The sequence below is a fragment of the Arvicola amphibius genome, chromosome X, assembly GCF_903992535.2.
Source record: "Arvicola amphibius chromosome X, mArvAmp1.2, whole genome shotgun sequence".
Taxonomy (NCBI): Eukaryota; Metazoa; Chordata; class Mammalia; order Rodentia; family Cricetidae; genus Arvicola; species Arvicola amphibius.
This window is the reverse complement of record NC_052065.1, coordinates 118,845,557-118,867,191: the sequence shown is the minus strand read 5'-3', so window position 1 is coordinate 118,867,191 and position 21,635 is coordinate 118,845,557. Positions and strand designations below refer to the sequence as shown.

General features: G+C 39.0%; 1 protein-coding gene across 1 annotated transcript in view; it reads right to left on the bottom strand.

The window, feature by feature from the left end:
- Positions 1-4,623: 4,623 nt before the first annotated feature.
- Phf6 (PHD finger protein 6) overlaps positions 4,624-21,635 on the bottom strand; it is a 43,026-nt gene continuing 26,014 nt past the window's right edge. The window contains exons 6-11 of the mRNA XM_038317340.1: positions 19,479-19,645; positions 19,191-19,334; positions 17,001-17,105; positions 13,501-13,634; positions 7,972-8,098; positions 4,624-7,646 (exon numbers count right to left, since the gene is read on the bottom strand). Coding sequence (XP_038173268.1) covers positions 7,972-8,098; positions 13,501-13,634; positions 17,001-17,105; positions 19,191-19,334; positions 19,479-19,645 — 677 coding nt within the window. The 3' untranslated portion in view covers positions 4,624-7,646. The remainder of the gene's footprint in view (positions 7,647-7,971; positions 8,099-13,500; positions 13,635-17,000; positions 17,106-19,190; positions 19,335-19,478; positions 19,646-21,635) is intronic.

Below are 21,635 nucleotides of genomic sequence, written 5' to 3'. Positions count from 1 at the left end.
AACATCAGCTGAACAAGGACAATGACATAGACCTGCTAACATGGAAGGGGGAAAGCCCAGGAGGCCTCAACGCTACCCAAAGAACCATAGGCAACTGAGAAGTGCTGAGAGCAGGAGAAATAGTCTTCCCCAGGGAAGAGAGCGCCAACTGGCTACCCAGTGCTCAGCCCTGAAATATCCATATGGGTAACATACAGAACTAGACACACATATGCATGTAACAACAATTAATGAAAAAAGAGGCCATGAATTTGAAAGAGAACAAAGAGGGATTATAAGGGAGGAAAGGAAAGGGGAAATTATATAATTATTATTATAATCTAAAAAAGAAATTAATTTAAAAATATAAAGTGTGTCATTCATAACCAGCATATTTGTAAGGTCATACAATCACCAACTATTATCTTATTTCAGACACTCTTCACTGCCAAAAGATAACCCTACATCTATTAATACTTCCTCAACTGCCCCATCTCTGTAGCCATTGGCAACCAATAATAATCTACCTTTTAGCTTTGACTTTCTGAGAACTTCATATAAATTGAGTCATACCATTTGTGAACGTGACCTATTGTGTTTGGCTTCTTTTTGATGTTGTTGTTGAGACAGGGTTTCTGTGTAGCTCTGGCTGTGCTGAAACTCACTCTGTAGACTAGACTGGCTTCGAACTCAAGAGATCCATCTGCCTCTGCCTCCCGAGTGCTGGGATTTAAAGGTGTGCACCATCACTGCCTGGCTGGTATCTGGCTTCTTTAAGCATGTTTTCATGGTTCATCACCACTAAGCATATATAAGAATTTGCTCCATTTTAAGGCTATAGATTACTTTTTCTGTTTTTAATATGTGTGTACGTGCATGCACGTGTTTGTGGGTGCCTGCAAAGGCCATAAGGAACCATTGGATTCCCTGGAGCTGGATTTACAGAAGGTTGTGAGCCATAAGGTGTGGATTCTCAGAACTGATCCCAGTCCCTCTGCAAGCCATCTCTCCAGACCCTAGATCACTTTTTAAAAATTGTGAAATTTTATGTGTGTGTGTGTGTGTGTGTGTACGTGTGTGTACATGCATGGGTGCAAGTGCCTGGGGAGTCCAGAAGAGGGGTGGAATTTCTTGGAGCTGGACTTTACAGGTGGTTGTTAGCTGCCCAACATGGGTGCTGAGAACTGAACTTGGGTCCTCTGTAAGGGCAGCAAGCATTAACTCCTGAGCCATTTCTCCAGTCCCTACAGATAACTGTTACAAAAGATTTATTTCTACCAGGTGGTTGTGACACCCGCCTTTAATCCCAGCACTCAGGAGACAGAGGCAGGGAGATCTCTGTGAGTTCCAGGTCAGCCTGGTCTACAGAGTGAGTTCCAGGACAGCCAGGACTGTTACACAGAGAAACCCTATCTCAAAAATCAAACCAAAAGACTTTGTTGGTGGTTTTTTTTTGTTTTGTTCTGTTGTTTTTTTTTTTTTTAACTCTTTGTTCTTTTGAGGGGGCTGCCACACAGTTCCCAGATACACAAGGCTTATTCTTACTTATGAATGCCCAGCCTTAGCTTGGCTTATTTCTCGCCAGTTTTTCTTAAATTATCCCATCTATCTTTTGCCTCTAGGCTTTTACCTTTTTCTATTCCTGCATATCTTTTCTTCCCTTCTTATTCTGTTTGGCTAGCTGTGTTGCTGGGTGGCTGGCCCTTGTCGTCCTCTCTTCCCTTTGTTCTCTTCCTATCTTCTCTTCCCAGATTTCTCCTATTTTCTCTGCCTGCCAGACCCATCTTTGCTTTCTCCTGCCTAGCTATTGGCCAATCAGCTCATTATTAGACCAATTGGATGCTTTAGATAGGCAAGGCAAAGTAACACAGCTTCACAGAGTTAAACAAATGCAACACATCTTTGCATCATTAAACAAAATGTTCCACAGTATAAACACATGTAACACATCTTAAACTAATATTCCACAAGATTTACTTCTATTTTTGATTATATGCATATGCGTGCATTTATATGTGGGTATGTGTGCATGAGTACAGGGGCCCAAGAAGCCCAGAAGAGGGTGTTGGGTCCCCTAGAACTAGAATGAGGTGGTTGAGCTGCTCAATGTATAAATTCTCCAGTCCTTAGATTGCTTTTTATAAATAATTTAAAAATCCTAAGTGGTTCTGATTCCTAAAATATGTGGAAGCACTTCTCCCTTCTGGACAAGTCACACTACAGGAAAACAAAAGAACATCTTGAAACCTGGCATCCATGTTACAACATTTCTGCCTCGATATTCCTAACTCTTTTTTTATAAATATTTCAATGATTTATTTAACTTTATGTTCATTGGTGTGAAGGTGTCAGATCTTGTGGAACTGCATTTTCAGACAGTTGTGAGCTGCCATGTGGGTGCTGGGAATTGAACCCGGGTCCTCTGGAAGAGCAGTCAGTGCTCTTAACCGCTGAGCCATCTCTCCAGCCCCCTATTCCTAACTCTTAATACCTAGTAACAGGTCTTGTTTCCAAGATTACCCACCACACCACAGTTCTCTCTCTCTCTCTCTCTCTCTCTCTCTCTCTCTCTCTCTCTCTCTCTCTCTCTCTCTCTCTCTCTCTCTCTCTCCCCCTCTCCTTCTCTCTCCAGGTTTTAACAGGCTCAGTCCTGTTCTCACATCGTTTTATTCAAGTATTATCAGTCATACAATACACCTAGCCAGGGAGGGCCTTGTCCATCTGGCTTTTATTTTCCCCATCTCCCCACTAGCATCATAACACAGTCACAGAAAAAGGCAAAGGCATAATTTGGAAGTCTGTCATCTGTTCTCTTTTCTGAGACAAAGTCTTAAGTGGCCCAGGCAAGTCTTGAACTTGCTAGGTAGACGAGGGTGGTCTTACACTCCTGATCCCCCAAGTGCTGGAATTACAGGTGTGCACCACTGTTTATTCTTGAGACTGGGTCTCACCAGGTAGTTCAAGTTGGCCCTAAAATGTGTGATCGTCCTGTCTTTGCCCCCTGAGTGCTGGGATTATGTTTATGAGCCACTTTACCCTCTGCCTCTCTCCCTCTCTATAGGAGGCTACATCTCACTACGTAGCTTTGTAGACCAGGCTGGCCTTGAATTAACAGAGGTCCACAAGGCCCTCCTGTCTCTGCCTCCCAACTGCTACTGCTGGGATTAAAGGTGTGTGACACCATGCCTGGCTCTGCTGTCTTCACAAGATGTCAGGCCTGACTGGTTTCACCACGCTGACCTCATGGACAACACGCCTCCCATAGTAACATTTTCAAATGAAACTTTTTCCAAGCGATAGTTACTTGACAGTTTTCATCTTCTAAATAGTCAACCATGTATTTTTATTGTATATTGTTAATGACCACTTGAATCCTCATCCAAACAAGGCAGTTAGTTGATACAGAAACTAGCACTTGCCTTCACAATTAATGACACTTAATATACAAATAGGAGGTTTTGTTTTGGTATCTTTAATAAAGGGTAGACCTGGGGCTCAGCTTAGTTGGTTGCTTTTGCAGAGGATGCAAGTTTGGTCCCCAGCACATGACAAAATTGTTTTCTGGTCTTCTTTAGAAATGGAACATCTCTCTTTTTTCTCCCACACATCCTTTTTCAAAAAGATGGGCCTGGTAGACCTTGTAGGTAAACTAGGCATGGCTGTGCACACCTGTAATACTAGCACTTGGGAAGTGGAGGCAGAAGAATGAGGAGATCATGGTCATCCTTAACAATACAACTTGTGCTATATGATACCTTATCTCTAAATAAATGCATAGATGGCCTGGTTATTGAATTTTCCTAGGAAATAGTAGTAGGGCTTCAATATGACCTTTAGCAATTGTTAAGGACTGCAGATGGAAACAATAAGCAAGTTGTCAGCAGTTTGTATTAGCAAAAAAAAACCCAAAACATATAGCTCTTCATTTCTGTATTTTATTAGTCATTTAGATGAGACTTAATCATGGATTTTAAATACATAGAGACACACTTGTGCCAGGAACCAGTAGGTAGCATTTGTAGGAAAGCACATTATTGTACATTTCAGCTATTCCTCCATAAGAATGTAGGGTTAGAAACTACATATGGGAAACATACCGTCCATGAATTGAAGCTTTGATTCCTGACCTGGGTAGGATCAAGCTCAACGCATGAGCAGAGTCCCAGCAGTAAGCAGGTGGAATAGCTGAATGACCATTAGTTGTCAGCTAATCTGTACTGGGTGTTTTGATGTGTTCATTTGCAGAGTTACAAACTGACTTGGTGGCAGCGGACTTGTATCGGGGATCTGAACTCTATGCAACTCTATTGTCTTTAAAAGGTTGCTGTTCCTCTGCATGACGCCATCGTTATATTGTCAAACTCTGAACTGATCACATTCATTTTTGTTCAATCAGACTCTTCCAGTCCAACTGCTTTTGAGGTATGCATCACACCAGGGGACTGAACTCAGGGCCGAGAGTATGCTGGCCGATCCCTACCACTGAACTACCTTTCTAGCCCTCCTCCCATATTTATCTCCAAACGATTAAACATACTACATTTTTGTATTTCACTTGGAGTAAAGCGAGAGTGAGCGAACAAAGCACTACTGTTGTTACCAAACAACCGTGGATACACGCTCTTACAAAAAGACACACAGATCTGAAATTCAGAACTTATTTATTGAACGAATAAGATATGCAAGAATACCAATATAAGGAAACTAATACTACGAACTACAATTTTGAAAATAAAGCCAATAAAACAGGAACAAAATATACATAACATGTGAGGAATGTTTGATTTTTGACCCATGAAGCATTCCTTATCTTTACAATTAACTTAAATGTCTGCTAAAACAAAACTGTGCCTTGGTCTAACTTCAGTGCTTTTTCAAAAAGCAACAACATTCTACAACACTTTTGCTTTGAGATATTTGAGATTCACACATTTGTTCAAGTACATAGATTCGATTCAATAGCAGATCTATAAATCACGTTGTTCTGTTAGTATCTGAGTAGTGTATACTGAACAAGTACCACCTCAAGTTTGAAACTGCTGATCCTTGAAATGAAATTTACTTCAGGTGTGGGTTTTTAAACAATGAGATGAAAGTAAAACACCCCCTCCCCCCAGGAACTTATTAAACTATAGAAACTCAAGTCTACCCTTCTACTCTAAAGAACATTTCCTACTAACGTTTCTGGTAAGGCAATAAACGCACCAGAATAATCTTCAATATACGCTTGCAAAGAGTACACGTTTTAATATTAATAATGACAAAAAGGAATAAAACAAAGAAAAAACAGGAAAAAAGACGCATCAAAATTTCAGGCTAAAATACGCATAAGACAGCAATGGCAGTATTTTTTGGAAATGATGTAAATGCCATATATTTACCAAATAATGTCATGCTTATTAAAACTACAGTTAAGGACTTAAGAGATGTACAGTAAATACACTGCTGAGGTCCATTTATCTCAATATTAATACCACAATGTAATTACTAGCCAGGTGATGAAGATGCTACTTGGGAACACAAGTACTGTACAATTTTTACATTGTAAGGCACTTTTACTCAGCATAGAATGAAAACAGAAACAAAGAATCAAAATATTGGAAGTTTACACCCAAACATGAGTTTTTTAATGTGACTTCAGTTTTAAATGAAGGTTATTTAGCCAATCACACCACAATGAGAAAAACAGGTAGTCAGCCACTTATCTAACCAACCAAAAGGTAAAGTGCTTTTCTGGTTGCTAGTGGCAGAGAAAGGGCTAAAGAAACCCATACAAAGTCACACATTTACTACATATCAAATCCACCAACTGACAGCTATAGTATTTGAAGTCCTGGATATAATTATTAACTGGCCATAATTACCCCTGGCACCTTCCATTTTTCTTAAAAAATTCATTACAGTAGTTGTCCAAAAATGAAGGAGCTCTATTTCTCCATGGGTAAGTTCTATGGCACACAATGTAAAAATTACCTAGACACAGTGATTTAAAGATTTAAAAAATAATGTTTTCAAGCTGTTATAAGGAAATAAAGTACAGATCCTTTGGAAAAAGTCACATCGCTTGGTAAACAAACTGAGATCTGTCCTTGCACTTCAAGTCATGATGAACCTTGAAAATTAATCACATACACATCATGGCATATTAAGAGCAAAAGGAGAAGACGTACAAGGCAATCCACTACTAAAGCTAGTTTCCTTCTAAAATAACAATAAAAGATGTTTAAAATAAAGCAAGCATCGAGTCCCTTGATTTAAGTAAATGTGTAAATACACACTTTAATAAACATGATCTTAAGGGACTAGCAGTTTAAAAATTCTGTCAATAAGCACAGTGTAATTTTCCACCTGTTACATTTAAAAATGCTGTTCAACCAGCTGCAGAAAGATCAATGTACAGTCAAGTTACTATGTTGTTTCTTATTTGCAAATCTGACTCATTGTGGTAGTTAACTAATAATTCAGAGCTCAGAATCCCTACCTTTCATACTGAGGTGCTATGGTAATATTAGGCAGACCACAACTATTTTTTTTTTTTTGGTTTTGCCATAAAGAAATATATAAATGTGCTTCAGCAGGTAAGTGGAAGAGCGCCACTAGCAAGAGACACCAGTGGAAATCCTTTCTAAAAACCTGGTGATTAAGAAACACTTCTGAGCCCTAGAAGAAAGCAGGGCACAAAAGCCTATTCAATATGTAAGCAAACCAATGACTGAAAGCATTAAATAAAGTTTCTAAAATAGTGGTCACAAAATCAAAAATAAATACTGTTTTACTCAAAGACTTTTTCCTTTTTCTTTATAATCTGTTAACACATGAGACCTCCTGATATCCTTTGGACCAGTATGTGAAGTGTTCCACACAACAGGGCACTTGACAGGAACTCATTGTGGACATGGTGTCCAAAGTCCTTAGCGTGTTGGTAACCTCTTTAATCTCACAGAGGTTTAATTGGCTGCTGTCAAACATTATTTTGCCAGAAGCTCTCTGTACAGCACAGAAAGGTGTACTGACAAGAGAATTTTGGAGGATGTGCTAGAGCTCAGAGCTCATCATCACCAGTTACCCAGAGTCCGTGCTGCTCAGTGAGAACAACTCTAAAAAGGACCATGGGAAGGCTTCAGCACACTTCTTGGAAGAAATGTTTAACATCTGCTGTTGAAGCCAAGATAAAAAGAAGGTTCTTTTTATTTGTAGTTTCCATTGCTTGAGTATGAAAAAAAAAAATTCACAAGTTACCAGGTGTTGCTACCAGAGGCGTGCTTGCATGGTGAAGTACAACTTGCTTCCGGTTTCCTTTGAGCATGGATCCACTACAAACTTAAACGTTGTAAATAGTAGAACTTTGTTCAGTCCAGAAATACAGTTTACTTCATCCAATGTCTGTTTTAACTGCTGACAGTATACACAGGGTTTTAATAGTGTTTCGATTGCTTCCCAGAAACTGCAAACTACAGCTACATAATACCAATATGTCAAATTCGGCCATCTAGTGAAGGCGCAGAAAACAAACAAGGGGTTTTCCTGCAGTTCAATAAAGGATCTAAGAGTGGGGAAGTAAAAAGTTACAAACCCTTTTTTAAATTTAAAAAAGAGTGAAAAACAAAAAAGCATAGGAGTTAAAGATGTCTTATTCTCAGCTTTCTAACTCTCTCTGTCCCAGGAACCTGTTTAAAAGATGATAAAACATGTAAAATATGATGCTTAAGGTGATATAACCAATATAACATTATTGAGGAATAAATAGGGATAGCTTATTGATTTCACATTCTGACTATATTTACTGGTAAAGTAGATAGCTTGTGTTTATGCTTCTAAAACTGACCAGCTTAAAAAAAAACCCACAACTATGCAGGCCTAGACAATCCTCAGCATTCTGGCACCACACTCGTAACTCAACACAAGAGGATTAAAATTCTTGCTGCACATTGTCTTTCTGTCTCAGTGTACATGGTATTCTCACAACAGAGCTCATCAAATCAACTTCCATACCTAGTTTCCATTAAGCTGCTGCTGGGTTAGCTGCTGCTCAACTGCTACTCTTCCCCGGCTTTTACTCTCCCGCTCCTCATCTTCTTCATCTCGCTCATCATTTCCACTATGGTTCTTACAATATAGTCTACAATGACAGAAGACAAACATCCACAATCCTTTGTTCAGTATTATTGAGAGCATAATGAAATCATCACTAGCAGAGGTTGGTTCCCCTATAAACTATGGGTTTCCTCATTCCCACTTAGTACCATGAGACCCATCATCAGGGAAGGGCACCTGAGGATAAGCCACATGCTGGAAGGAGACAAAGGCCTCCCCAAAGTTCTCCTCAGGTCTCCACATGCATAGACAATGTTACACATGTGCCTCCAACAAATAAATAGAAGAAAAGTATCAAATTTCTTTTAAAAAAAAAAAACTTTTCTCGACACTCTGGAGGGCTATTCAAGTGTGAGGTCTGCTCCAGAGTGGCACCCTGTTTAAAAACAACTTAAAAATCAACTTTCAGATAAACAAATGAACTAACCAAATGTTACAAATTTACTTCAGTTACATAATTTACACTCACATTTTGAGAACTATAGCTTTAAAAAATATTTACTTTGTGTTTTTTGTATGTATGTGCATCTAGAAACCAGAAAAAGACACTGGATCCGCTCCCTCAAAGAGCAAAAAGTGCTCTTAGCCACTGAGCCATCTCTCTGGCCAAAGAATATATTAAAAGTGCTTGTCCCGACCTCCAGATGCCCTTGTTTAATCTCCAGGACCCACACGGTGAAAGAATAAAACTGAGCAGACAGACAGAGAGCTCTATTCTCCATACCTGTGGCTCTCTGCTTGTATAAAACTGAGCAGACAGACAGAGAGCTCTATTCTCCATACCCTGTGGCTCTCTGCGTGTATTTCATGACACAGCCTTCCTCAGGCCCTCCAGTGCCTCTGCATCATGAGCGTCCTCCTTGCCTTCTTTACGAATCTGTCATTTCCCTGCATTGTACTTGGCTGTCCCTTCATCTACACTGGCCCTTCCAATTTCCTTTCATTTCAGAACATCGACCCTTTTAAGACGGCACTGGAAGAGCTTGTCAGCTGCAAACTGGATTTGTCTACTACCACTTTATTTGGTTCTCTCTCAATTTCATACAAACCAGGAATAAAGCTGAGTTTGATCAGCTTCAGTCTATCAATCAGGATGCTCTATAACTGATCCTGTCCACTTCTAGGGGTATGTGATTTCCAATTGTCCCCCTAATGATGCTATTCTTAAATTATATGATTAAGGCAGCAGTGCCCAAGGCAGAGCTAGTCCTTGTATATGTAGCTTTCCCCTTGAAAACAGCAAGTGGTTGCAGGAGTGATTTTTTTCTTAATATTGTGCTGTTCCAGCAATTATTAACTTGAATACACTGTATAGTTGAAAGTCATTAAGTTTTTAAGGGAAAATGACGTAGTTGTCTTTTGATAATTAGTTGTGGAAGGAGGAATGCAAGTTCAAGGCCTGAGTAGACAACCTAGTAAGACCCTGGCTCAAAAATAAAAAAAAATAAAGAAACAAGGAAAGAAGAGAAAGCTAAGAATATAGTCAATGCTAGAGTACCTACCTAGCATGTACATATTCAGTTCCAAGAAACACACATACACGCATGCAAACACACAATCATAGAAAAGGTGATCTAAAGAAAAAATGGTACATGCACTCAATAGACTTATACCTAGCCAGAAAAAATGCATTGGTATTGGTGCAGGAAAATGGATGGAAGTGGAGATCATTCTGTTAATTAAGATCAGCTTCACAAAGTCAAGTGTGTGGAAGCTAGGGGTAGAAAGACCGTGCAACAAAAAAGGAGACTATTAAGGATGGGGATTGGAGGGCTAAGTGTGATTAAAGTATGTTACATGCATGCTATAACAAAAACCCCCTTTATACAGTTAGTATATTGTAACAAGAAAAGGAGAGAAAACAAAGGAAAGAAGGAATGAGGAGAAGATGATGGTGGTGGGCTGAATCAAACTCGGTTTTAGGTAATTTCTACAGCAAAGATGAAACAGTGCCCTCTTGTGGTCAGTAGTGGATAGAGGGCCCAGCAGAAGCCAGAGGCCTGGAACCAGACCAATGACTCATTGCAGCGAATACTTTCAAGTAAAGATGCATGGACTAAAGGGCACACTGTGTGACTCACTGTGACATGATGTGGCTTCCATGACGAGATTTCCCCACTTTTCTCCCTTTCTTTTCTTTTAAATTTTATTTTGGGGTGGTCAGGGGCAGAGGACGGGATACGAAGTAACAGGGAAATGAATGGGATCAGGATGCAGGATGTGCAATCCACAATCCACAAAGAATCAATGAAAAGAGTTTTTTTAAGTACGTTATTTATTTCTCACAAGTTTTTTGTTTTGTTTTGTTTTGTTTTGTTTTTTGTTTTGTTTTGTTTTCTGAGACAGGGTTTCTCTGTGGCTTTGGAGCCTGTCCTGGAACTAGCTCTTGTAGACCAGGCTGGCCTCGAACTCACAGAGATCCGCCTGCCTCTGCCTCCCGAGTGCTGGGATTAAAGGCGTGCGCCACCACCGCCCGGCTCTCACAAGGTTTAAAACCAATATTTGAATAGAACAGATGGTAAGGATGGGCTTGGAGTACTATAATTGAATACAAGCTATGTGGAGTTTTGGGGGGAACAGGATCTCATTATGTAGCCAATGAAAACAAGCGTCCTAGAGACAGACCTAGAACTCAAATGTAGCCTAGTTGAGCCTCAAACTTATGGTACAAGTGATACCAATTTGGGATTTTTTTTTTTGTTCTGTTTCACTGAGGCAGTTTTATAAAGCCCAAGTTGACCTCAAACTCACTGTGGCTGTGGCTACCCTAGCACTCCTGAGCCTCCAGCCTCCATATTCTGACCTTGAACTTGCTATGTAGTAGTACATAACCTTGAACTGCTGAACTCCTGCCTCCACATCCCAAGTACTGTATACACAACTGTTTTTATGATATGATAGGGATTGAACTCAGACACAGGGCTTTATGCATGCTAGGCAAGGTCTCCACCAGCTAAGCCAACCCAGCACTGAAATACTTTTCTGACAGCTAAAAAATTAATCTAAATGTCTAAAACAGGAACCAATAAAAAGCCAATTAATACACACAGTGGAAAACCACACAACCATTAAAATTGTGAGTTGTTTAGTGTCTCAGATAGAACAAATGGAAAACAGATTGTAAGCAACTGCCTCCAACATCTGACATCTTCCCTCTGTGTGCCTTATAGGTGAAGAATAACTATCAATCTTATTTAAGCTGCAATTTTCCTGCACAGAGCACACCAATTTACTAGAGACAGAAACTGTGCTCTGATTACTACTAAGACTAAGAGAAAACTGTCAACATTTTTGGATTTGCTAAACTTTATATTGGTATCTAGATTAATTTGGTGACTAGGTATCTTTTAATGCTAAGTCCATCTATTAAGAAATATAATATGATTCATCTGAGTGCTTAGCAAAATGCAATTGTTTTTAAAATTGGTTAAAGTTGAGGAGCGGGACCAAGGTGGGGGGGGCATTTTTCCTTCACATTTTCAAACCAATTATTACTGAAATTGCCTTTTAAAAGGCATCTCATGCAGTGCAATCTTACTGTGCTTTCATTTATTTTCCTGAGTTTAAACTTGATTCCTTTGCACTATACATTTGTGTGTGTGTGTGTGTGTGTGTGTGTGTGGTGTGTGCTGGGAATGAAACTTGGGGCCTCTTGAATGTGTCAACTGTGCTACTACCACTGAGCTATGCTGCAGCCCCTTTCTTTTCTTGTTGCAAGAGCAATTGAGGGTAATGCTGGTAGTGCCTTTGTCTTGTTCCTAATCATAACGAATACATATGCTTAGTCTAATTGTTTCATTAGGGATGATCATGAGCAAGAATCACCTCAAGTTTGATCCTCATTGCAGCCCTACTGAATTGAAACCTGTCTGGTAGGTTACAGACATGAACATTTCCAAAAAGATCCAATCTGTATCTGTAATTCCGAGACCCACCTTGCATCAGGGGTCACTGCTCTTTCCCTTCAACACTAAATAAACTATTTGTTGTTTTCTCCTGGACACCCTATTATGATTCTTAAGTTAGCAAAGGTGTCGTTGAGATGATACTGAAACTGACACTCAAAGTTATAAAGTGGCCTTTCATCCATTTACCTGGAAGGTGATGACATGATTTTTCTTTTTCTAATTTACAATAGACCACATGAACACTTATTTTCCAATTTTAAACAACAGATTACATAGCTGGTTTTATGTTTATAGTTTATATTGACTTTATGCAAACATATGCACTGATGAGACAGGTACAGCTTGTTGATTTGAATGGTTTGCTATTACAGTTAAACAAGTCTTACACAGTAAAACAGAAGTCTTCCATCTTGTTAGCTCTCTATATAATATTTGCATTATCTGTTGCTTAGAGGCCTGAGAGCATTAGCATGCGCACCCAAAGGGCTTGATGACTCAATGTGCAACTGCTTTTTCCACAAATAAGAGACCCAGAAGTATGTTTAATTGCATATTAGTTATTGTTTTACTGCATATGAAGTCCATGGAAGTGTTTCACAACTCTCAAGGGCAAATCAAGTTCCAGGGATTCCTATCAAATTCATTCTCCATCTGATGAAAGGAATGGAACTACTATAGACACACAAGTAAGTGGAAGACCAATTACAAAAAGTGATGTGCAATCCCAAATTTCAGAAGATATTTTGTCTCCCTGTCTTGGCGAGGACTGAACTTCATACACACCAAGCAAGTACTTTAATCCAAGTATGTCAAGCAGAAGCAGAAAGGAGACAAGATGAACGACCATGCTATCACTGATGAACCAGGTGAAAATGGTGGATAATCTCAACTAGGGTGCAGTTGTGAAGATAAAGCCAAAAGACATCTTGGCAAGATTGGAAGACTAGACAAGGTGTACATACCTTTAATCCGAGCACTAAGGAGGCAGATATGTGTGATTTCAAGGCCAGCAAGGACAACCTTATTTTAGAAAAAAAAACAAAAACCCTAGAATTTGTCTCAGTGCTGGACTGCTTACCTGGCATGTGTCCAGCAGAACACCTGTGCCATATTTACCTTTGTCTTTCCCATCTCAGCTCCAGCAATTTTGTTTTCTGTTTTTAGCAAAATCTCAAACACTTTACCACAGGTTAGGTTAGCTCTTTCATCTAAATGTTTACATAATGTATAATTGAGTACTGACTTGTCTGTCATTTAATTAAATGGTAGAGCTGTTGGGAGAGCTTCACAAACTGTAAGTTTCCTAATGACAGTTTTGTGCCTGAGTGATCACTAGTGAATGACCAGTGCATACAGTCAGAGAAAAATGCTAACTGTAGTCCTCATTCCTGATACAATAGCACCAGTGTTCAAAAATTGCCTGAAACACTGTTGAAGCATAGAGATGAAGAAAGTAGTGCATCTTTCTAAGGACACTAACTTACTGGCATGTTAAAGAAACAGACAGTTGTTATCTTACTTGTAAATTCCTCGTGACATATTTTCAATGTATTTTGCTTTGTCTTGTACTCCACAGTGGTAATGGTAGGTTTTAACACAGGCTTTTATTTCGCATCCAATAGTAGCACCAGGCTGACTGCAAAGTGTGCATTTCTGTTTAAAGAAAAAGAATAATTAGAAGCAGTACTTCAAGGTGTAGGCAATCTTATTTATTCTATTTTAAGTCTATTTTAGCCAACTACTTCCATTTGTACAGAAACAGCAGCCAGGAGCTGGTGAAATGACTCAGTGATTATGAGTATTTGCTGCTCTTGCAGAGAACTAGAGTCCAGTTCCCAACAACCATGTTGCACAGCTCACAAATGCCTGTAACTCCAGGTACCGGATGCCTACGTCTGGTCTTCATGGGTACCCACATCCATGCGTGCATAAAGTACACACACATACATACAAATAAATATTGAAAAATAAAAAAACAGCAGATATTTTCTACTAAAAAATACACCAAAAAAGCACAGTTATATAGCATATAATCAAAGCTGTGACAGCATATATGGTTGGACTATAAATACAGATAACACTCCTTAATTTTGCCAAGCACAAAAAATAACATTAGGTATTTTAGTAGTTTGACACCTTTTCCTTCCTGAAATCATATCCTTTCTTATTATGATTGGAAAAAAATGAGAAAAACAGGAAAGCAATCCCTCCATTAGGAGGCTCACTACTAAGTTTCCACAATGGTGAAGGGAGACTTATGGGGCTAAAATCTTTTCAAAACCTCTCAGCTTCTCCTAAATAATAATGTAATAATGTGGGATTATCAGGTGCCCACTGCAAAAGAGGTCTCACAGTACAGTAAGTCTGACAAACAAGAGGTAGGCAGATTGTCTTTTCCCAGAATGTTTCATAGCCCTTCTCCAGGATAGGGGCATAGTAAATAGCTTACACACTTATTCAACTGCAGTTAGCCTTTTATGTTTAGAGTAGTGGGAGAGGACCATGATGGACTAATTTCTACTGGAGTAGACACAGGGAACCGCTAGGTTAGCATTTACCCTAACCTTTAACAGAGTCGTACAATAAATTCATCAAGAGAACTGAATTTTTGTTCCACTCACTTATTTAGACTTCTGTCTAAATAACACAGCACCACCACACAGGAGGATACGGTGACTTTCCTATATGTTTAGTACTAAGGATTTCAGCTTCAAAGTAACCAAATTTAACAACCAAATGAGCTGAATCTAAAGAACAGATAATTGTTACACTTGAAAATAAGAAGTTCCACAAAGAAAAAGTCATTTCTAGTGGAGCTGGACAAGGACCATAAATATCTGAAGCTACCACATGAAAGAGTGAAGGAGAACTTCACAACAAACTCACCACCCCATCCAGGACCAGCCATGATGTACCCGATAGGTAACCCAGGGGAAGAAGAGTCCTTCTTGTACAATACTAGTATGGCCCCAAGTGTTGAAACTGAATCTATTCATGTTCTTATGTGTAATTCCGTTTCTTTTTAAAAATTATTTTACGTGTTATGAGTGTTTTTGCCTGTATGTATATATGTGTGCATGTAAGTGCACCACCTACATGCCTAGATCTCTTGGAACTGGAGTTACAGTTGAGTACTATGCAGGTGCTGAGGATTGAACTTAGGTCCTCTGTAAGAGCAGAGGACTTAACTGCTGAGCCAACACTCCAGTCCCTTATTTAATTTTTCAAATGACTTACTTTATTTTTTAAATCTTTTTAATATTTATATATTTTTTTGTTTTTTTGTTTTGTTCATTTATTTGAAACAGGGTTTCTCTGTGTAGCTTTGATTATCCTGGAACTCTCTCTGTAGACCAGGCTGGCCTTGAACTCAGAGATCAGCCTGCCTCTGCCCACAGAGTACTGGGATTAAAGGAGTGTGCCACCACTTCCCGGTCTTTTATTTTATGTGTATGGGTGTTTTGTCTGCATGTCTTTCTATGCACCATATGCTTGTAGTGCCCGCGGAGGCCAGAAGAGGGTGGAGGGATCATGGAATGGTACTTAAAGATGGCTGCGGACCATCATGTGGGCGCTAAACATTGAACCCAGCTTCTCTGGAAGAGTGGCAAGGGCTCTTAACCACTGAGTCCTCTCTCTAGCCACTTATTTTTCAAAATATTTATTTTTAATCATGTATATGTGGGGTATCTGTGTGCAGAAACATACACATGTGAGTACAGACACCTGTGGGAAAGAGGGTGTTGGATTCCCTGGAGCTAGAGCTACAGGGAGTTGTGATCTGGGTGTTGGTAACCTAACTCAGGTCCTCTCAAAGACTAGTACATTCTCTTTACCCTTGAGCCATCTCTCCAGTCCCTGTAATTCCCACTTTAGATAGAAATATAGAGGATGGACAAACAAGTTTTACAAAGCAAACAAATGTATAGTTTGTGTTCTTCAACAAATCAGAGAAAGTGAGATGGAGGGGCTGAAGAGATGGCTAAGCAGTTAAGAGTACTAGTTGCTCTTCCAGATGAACCAGGTTCAATTCCCAGCTACCACATGGTGCTTCACAATTAACTGTCTTTAGCTCCAGTTCCAGAGTACCCAATACCATCTTTTGACCTCCTGGGCACCAATGTGCATGAATACATGCAGACAAAACACCTATATACATAAAATTAAAAGACAAAAGAGATTGGAAGAGGAGGCACTGGCCTGTGTTATGTATGGGATATATGAAGCAAATGTAGGGGCTGGAGAGATGACCACTTTTGCAAGGAATCCAGGTTTGGTTCTAGCATCCACATTGTGGCTCACAACCTTCTATAACTCCAGCTGTAGGGAATCTAATGTCTTTTTCTGGCCTCTACAGGAACATGCAGAAACATGTATACACACACACACACAGGGAGAGAGGGAGGGAAGGAGGAAGGGAAGGAGAGAGAGAGAGAGAGAGAGAGAGAGAGAGAGAGAGAGAGAGAGAGAGAGAGAGAGAGAGAGAGAGAGAATCTAAAAAGGGGAAAGAACCAAATGTGACAATTCACAGGAAGACCACTGGGATTCACTGTCCACCAGCCTAGCTTCAGGGTCAGAGAAATACTGAATCTGAAAGGCACAAGGTGGAGAGGGACAGAGTAGGACATATGACATCTGACTCTTGTTTCCAAATGCACTCACATAGGCATGAGCAACCCAACCCCAACCCCCTCCACACCAATGAAAGACTTCAAGCACAGGTGAAATAAGTGCCATAAATTCTCAGTGACTGATGAACTGGAATAAAGGAAATTTTTCACAACAAAACTTGAAAGAGGTTTGCATTCCACTGGCCCTCCACATCCATAAGCTCTAACGTTGTGCTTCTTAAAGCTACTGACCAGTAATCAGGTTATATTTACAATTATAAAGTACTTCATATTAAACTTCTGCATAACTGGATAAATATAAGATTTGCCCTAAATTTAAAGCAGAATCGAGTATTATAACATAATGCAATATATATAATGCATATATATATATATAAAAATCACAGACCATCCTTTTTCCTCGTTTAATCTCCTGAAGTACAGTTTTAATATCGAAATCTCCAAATTCTGCTCTTGATGTTGTTGTGAGCTGGACAGTGCCAGAAGAGAACAACTACAAAAGAGAAATCGGAACATAAACACTTAGCAGTTCTTCTAAGACAAATTTAAGCAGTGTAGTAACAAGTCATTAATTTCTCTAACTCCCAGAGCAAGATTTTGCCTAAATAATCAATATCAGCTCAAGTATTTTAAATATTTTCATGTCTCATTACAATATAAACCAAAATGGAAATAATTAAAAACCCAACAAAGATTGCCAATTGGAGCTCAGATTAAATAACCTGCTTTAAATAACAAAGATCTCGGGGGCTGGAGAGATGGCTCAGAGGTTAAGAGCATTGCCTGCTCTTCCAAAGGTCCTGAGTTCAATTCCCAGCAACCACATGGTGGCTCACAACCATCTGTAATGGGGTCTGGTGCCCTCTTCTGGCCTGCAGGCATACACACAAGACAGAATATTGTATACATAATAAATAAATAAATATTTTAAAAAAAATAACAAAGATCTCAATAATACCATTACCCTGTTTGCCCAACTATTAATATTTCCAGAACATTTTGAAAAATATATTAAATTGGCAAACTTCAACTAGCAATACAGATTAGAATCCTTTTTGATATTGTATTTTCAAAACAGATATATATCTAAAATCTACTCCATGAGGGTCCTTGGAGAGAACACATTTTGAAAAAGAAAATTTTGGGTAAATCTAGTATGTACTATAATCCAGAACTTCTGTTTATTTGGGGCGATATGGTCTTAAATTTTTTTATTACACTATATATTTCTATATGTGTCATGGCATGTGTGTGGAGGTCAAAGAACTTGCAGGAGTCAGTTCTCTCTTTCTGCCACACAAGTCCTGGGAGCACAAGTGCCTTTATCTGCTGAGCCATTTCCCAGGCCCAGTTACTTAGATTTTGAGACAGTGTCTGACTTTGTGTTTTAGGCTGGCCTTGAACTCAAACTTGAGATGTTTTCTCTGTTTCAGCTTCCCAAGTGCTACGCTCATAGGCTTGTGATTTCACATCTATTAACAACTTATTATATAAATAACTTTTCAAAATTAATTTTAAGTGAGATGACTAGTTCAATACAACCTAGCTCAAAAGATAAATCAGGCCAGGATATAAGGATGCAAGAAGAGAATCTCTCCAAGGAATTTTAGAGTCTATTAGGAAAGATACATTCATGAACAGCTGCAATACAGAGTGCTAAGCACTACAACAGTGATACTTATTAAGTTATATGTGAAGCCCAAGGCATTTATAACATTTGTATTTAATAAATGATTATAAAGATCAAATTCTTATAGAATATTTTGATATGGTAACTATAATTAGTATTACTTCAAATACTGGTTTTTTTTAAAAAAAAAAATCTGAAGTATACTAACATTTGGGGCCAGGTGGTGACACACACCCTTTAATCCCAGCATTCGGGAGGCAGAGGCAGAGCTCTCTGGGCTCAAGGCCAGCCTGGTCTGCAGAGCAAATTCCAAGAAATCCAGGACTACCCAGAGAAACCCTGTCTCAAACACTAAAAGATTTGGGAGCATAACATATTATTTGTGATGTTTTGTATTAATTGTCATCTTGACACAATCTATAATCACCCTGTAGACAAATCTCTGGGCATGTCTGTGAGGCAATTTCTAGATTAGGCTGAGGTGGGTGGCATCATTGCATGGGCTGAGGCTCCAAACTGAATAAATGAGAAGTGAACATTTACTGTTCTCTGCTTCTTGGCTGTGGATTCGATGTGAGCAGCTGCCTCATGCCACCACTTCCCTACCACAGTCCAAACTGAACAAACCCCTCCTTCTTTTTCTTTTGTCTTCTTTCCTTTTCTTTTTGTCTTTTGAGGCAGGGTCTCAATATGTAACTCCCTGGTCTAGAACTCAGAAAAGTGTCTGAATGTGCCTCCCCAGTGCTGGAATTAAATGTATGGACCACTACACCCAGCCCAAATTCTTCCTTTCTTAAGTTGCTTTGCTCAGGTATTTTGTCAAAGCAATGAGGAAAGTAACTAATACTTCACTATGCAAGGATCCAAAACAATATTTGAAACAAAAGCACTAGATTTGATTACTATAAAAAAAGAATAAAAAAAAAAAAACCTAAGAACCATGCCTACCATGCATTTATAATGCGCGGCTGCCTTCTTGGCATTAAATATATGCAACTTCCCTCTTGCTTCATTTTCTTCCTCCCCTACATGGCAAAATCCACATTTCGGCCTGGCGTCATTAGGACTGCTCCTGTGTGGAGACCTATCCCGCTGTAAATATAAAAGGAAAAAGACACTTAAAATGGATTCAAAGCCTATTAACACTTCAAGCAATACATCTTACCTGTAGACACAGTTTAAACGGAACTACTCATGTTCCAACAAACGGGAGGAATTCACTAGTTTTCTACTTACATAGGAACTACTTTCTATTTCGTCCGTTCCATGAGAAGATGTAGATCGGGCGTCTTCTGTCAGCCCTTTAAAATTAGTCTTCCTTGGTCTTCCTTTGCGACTTTTCTTCTTAGTCTTTGGAGATGAGGGCTCCAGTTCATGCTCATTAAAACCTTCTTCTAAATCAGCTGCTCAGAAAGAAAGCAAAGCTTTACATGGATCAACTTTAACAATCAGCACTAGGTCCATGAGGTCTGCTAGGTCTGGGAGCTATGCTTCTCATTAGCATGAAATGGGCCCTGGAAATGCAGAGGACTGGTCTGGGGCATATTAAAAAGAGCACAATCCAATGTTTCAGATAATTTAATACATAAAGTTTGATCATAATCTTTGTAACCTTATTTCCTTTGATTCTGTAATTCTGTAAAAATAAGTGTTGTGATACTGGCTGTGTGGCTTTTCAGCATGATTACAGTTATAATAAAATAATCTCAGACATACTGACCACATCTCAAGTCTTATTAGACCACTGGGCAAATGGCAAGAGCATTGGCAGAGACCTTAATTTCCACCACTGCAGTTCTATGGACAGCACTGACGTATAGAGTTCATCCATTGTGAGAACTGAACAAACAACTCCAATTTTAAAGACATTTATGACTGAACTAATTGATGAATAGCTAAACATATCTTAAGTACAAAAAGAAGCTCCAACACAAGCAATAAAAGCCATTAGTGAGTTAGTTGCATGGACTTTCATTAAACCCTTAGGAATTTTACAACTACTTTACCCATAAATGAGAAAAGAATTCTACAATTAAAGTATTTCATTCAGTTATTCACCATAAATATTTATTTATTAAAGACCCAAGATTTGAGGATATGCCATGGCTTGGTGGGTGAAGGTGCTTGCTGCCAAGCTTGGCAACCTAAGTTCAATCCCCAGAATTGACGTAAAGACAGATGGAAAGAGGGGCTGGAGAAATGGCTCAGAGGTTAAGAGCATTGCCTGCTCTTCCAAAGGTCCTGAGTTCAATTCCCAGCAACCACATGGTGGCTTACAACCATCTGTAAAGGGGTCTGGTGCCCTCTTCTGGCCTGCAGACATACACACAGACAGAATATTGTATACATAATAAATAAATAAATAAATAAGACAGATGGAAAGAAACACCACAAAGTTGTTATCCTCATCTGCTGTCTGGCACATACATGCATCATACATAGACACAGTTTTAGTAAACATTTTTAGTATCAGTACTTATAAGATAATGTATTTAATATTAAGAATGGTACAAAAACCAAACATTAATTTGCCTTGGGGCCAACCTTTAAGTTTTAGACAAAACCTTCTAATACATTCATTGGTTTTCCTTTAGTATGTTACTGACTGTAATTCTACAAACTAATTTCTCAATGAGAAATTGGATCAGCTCTATTCTCAGATGCCAATATCTTTCTTAGGATATACATTCATGGTTCATGATAGGGGAAAAGAACAACTCATTTAGTATATTTGAATACATATAAACTTAGGGATAACACTAGTATTAGATTATAAGGCAGTTATACCAGTTAGTCCCAGAGAGTAAGGTGAGAGAATTTTTGAAACCAATTTTAGGTCCAGAGAAATGGTGGCTCAGCAAGTAAAAGTGCTTAGTGCCAAGCCTGACAACTTAAGTTCGATCCCTAAAATTCACATGATGGAAGGAAAGAACTGACTCCCACAAGTTGTCCTGTGACCTCAATATGCACACTGTGGTATGCATATGGTCCCCCGACATACACACACACACACACACACACACACGTAAATGTAGCAAGTTCTAAGGTAATTTTAATTGCACCTTTGTACTCTTTATTGTTTTAAATAAGCTATGTGCTGCTTTTCTAATCATAAGAATGAGGATTCTTTTTCCATCACTTATGAGAATGTAAGTTAGCACAATTTTTATTCTACTTTACTTTTTTACCTTTTAAAAAAGGTTTGTTTTTATTTTATGTGTTTGGATGTTTTGCCAGCATGTAATGAGTTTACTACCTGTGTGCCTGGTGCCCCAGAACTAGAGTGGTAAACTGTTATGAGGCACCATGTAGGTGCTAGGAAGAAACTCGGGCTCTCTCAACAGCAGCACTTCTCCAAACCCCCTTTAAACTGTTTTGAGATAGGTTTTTACT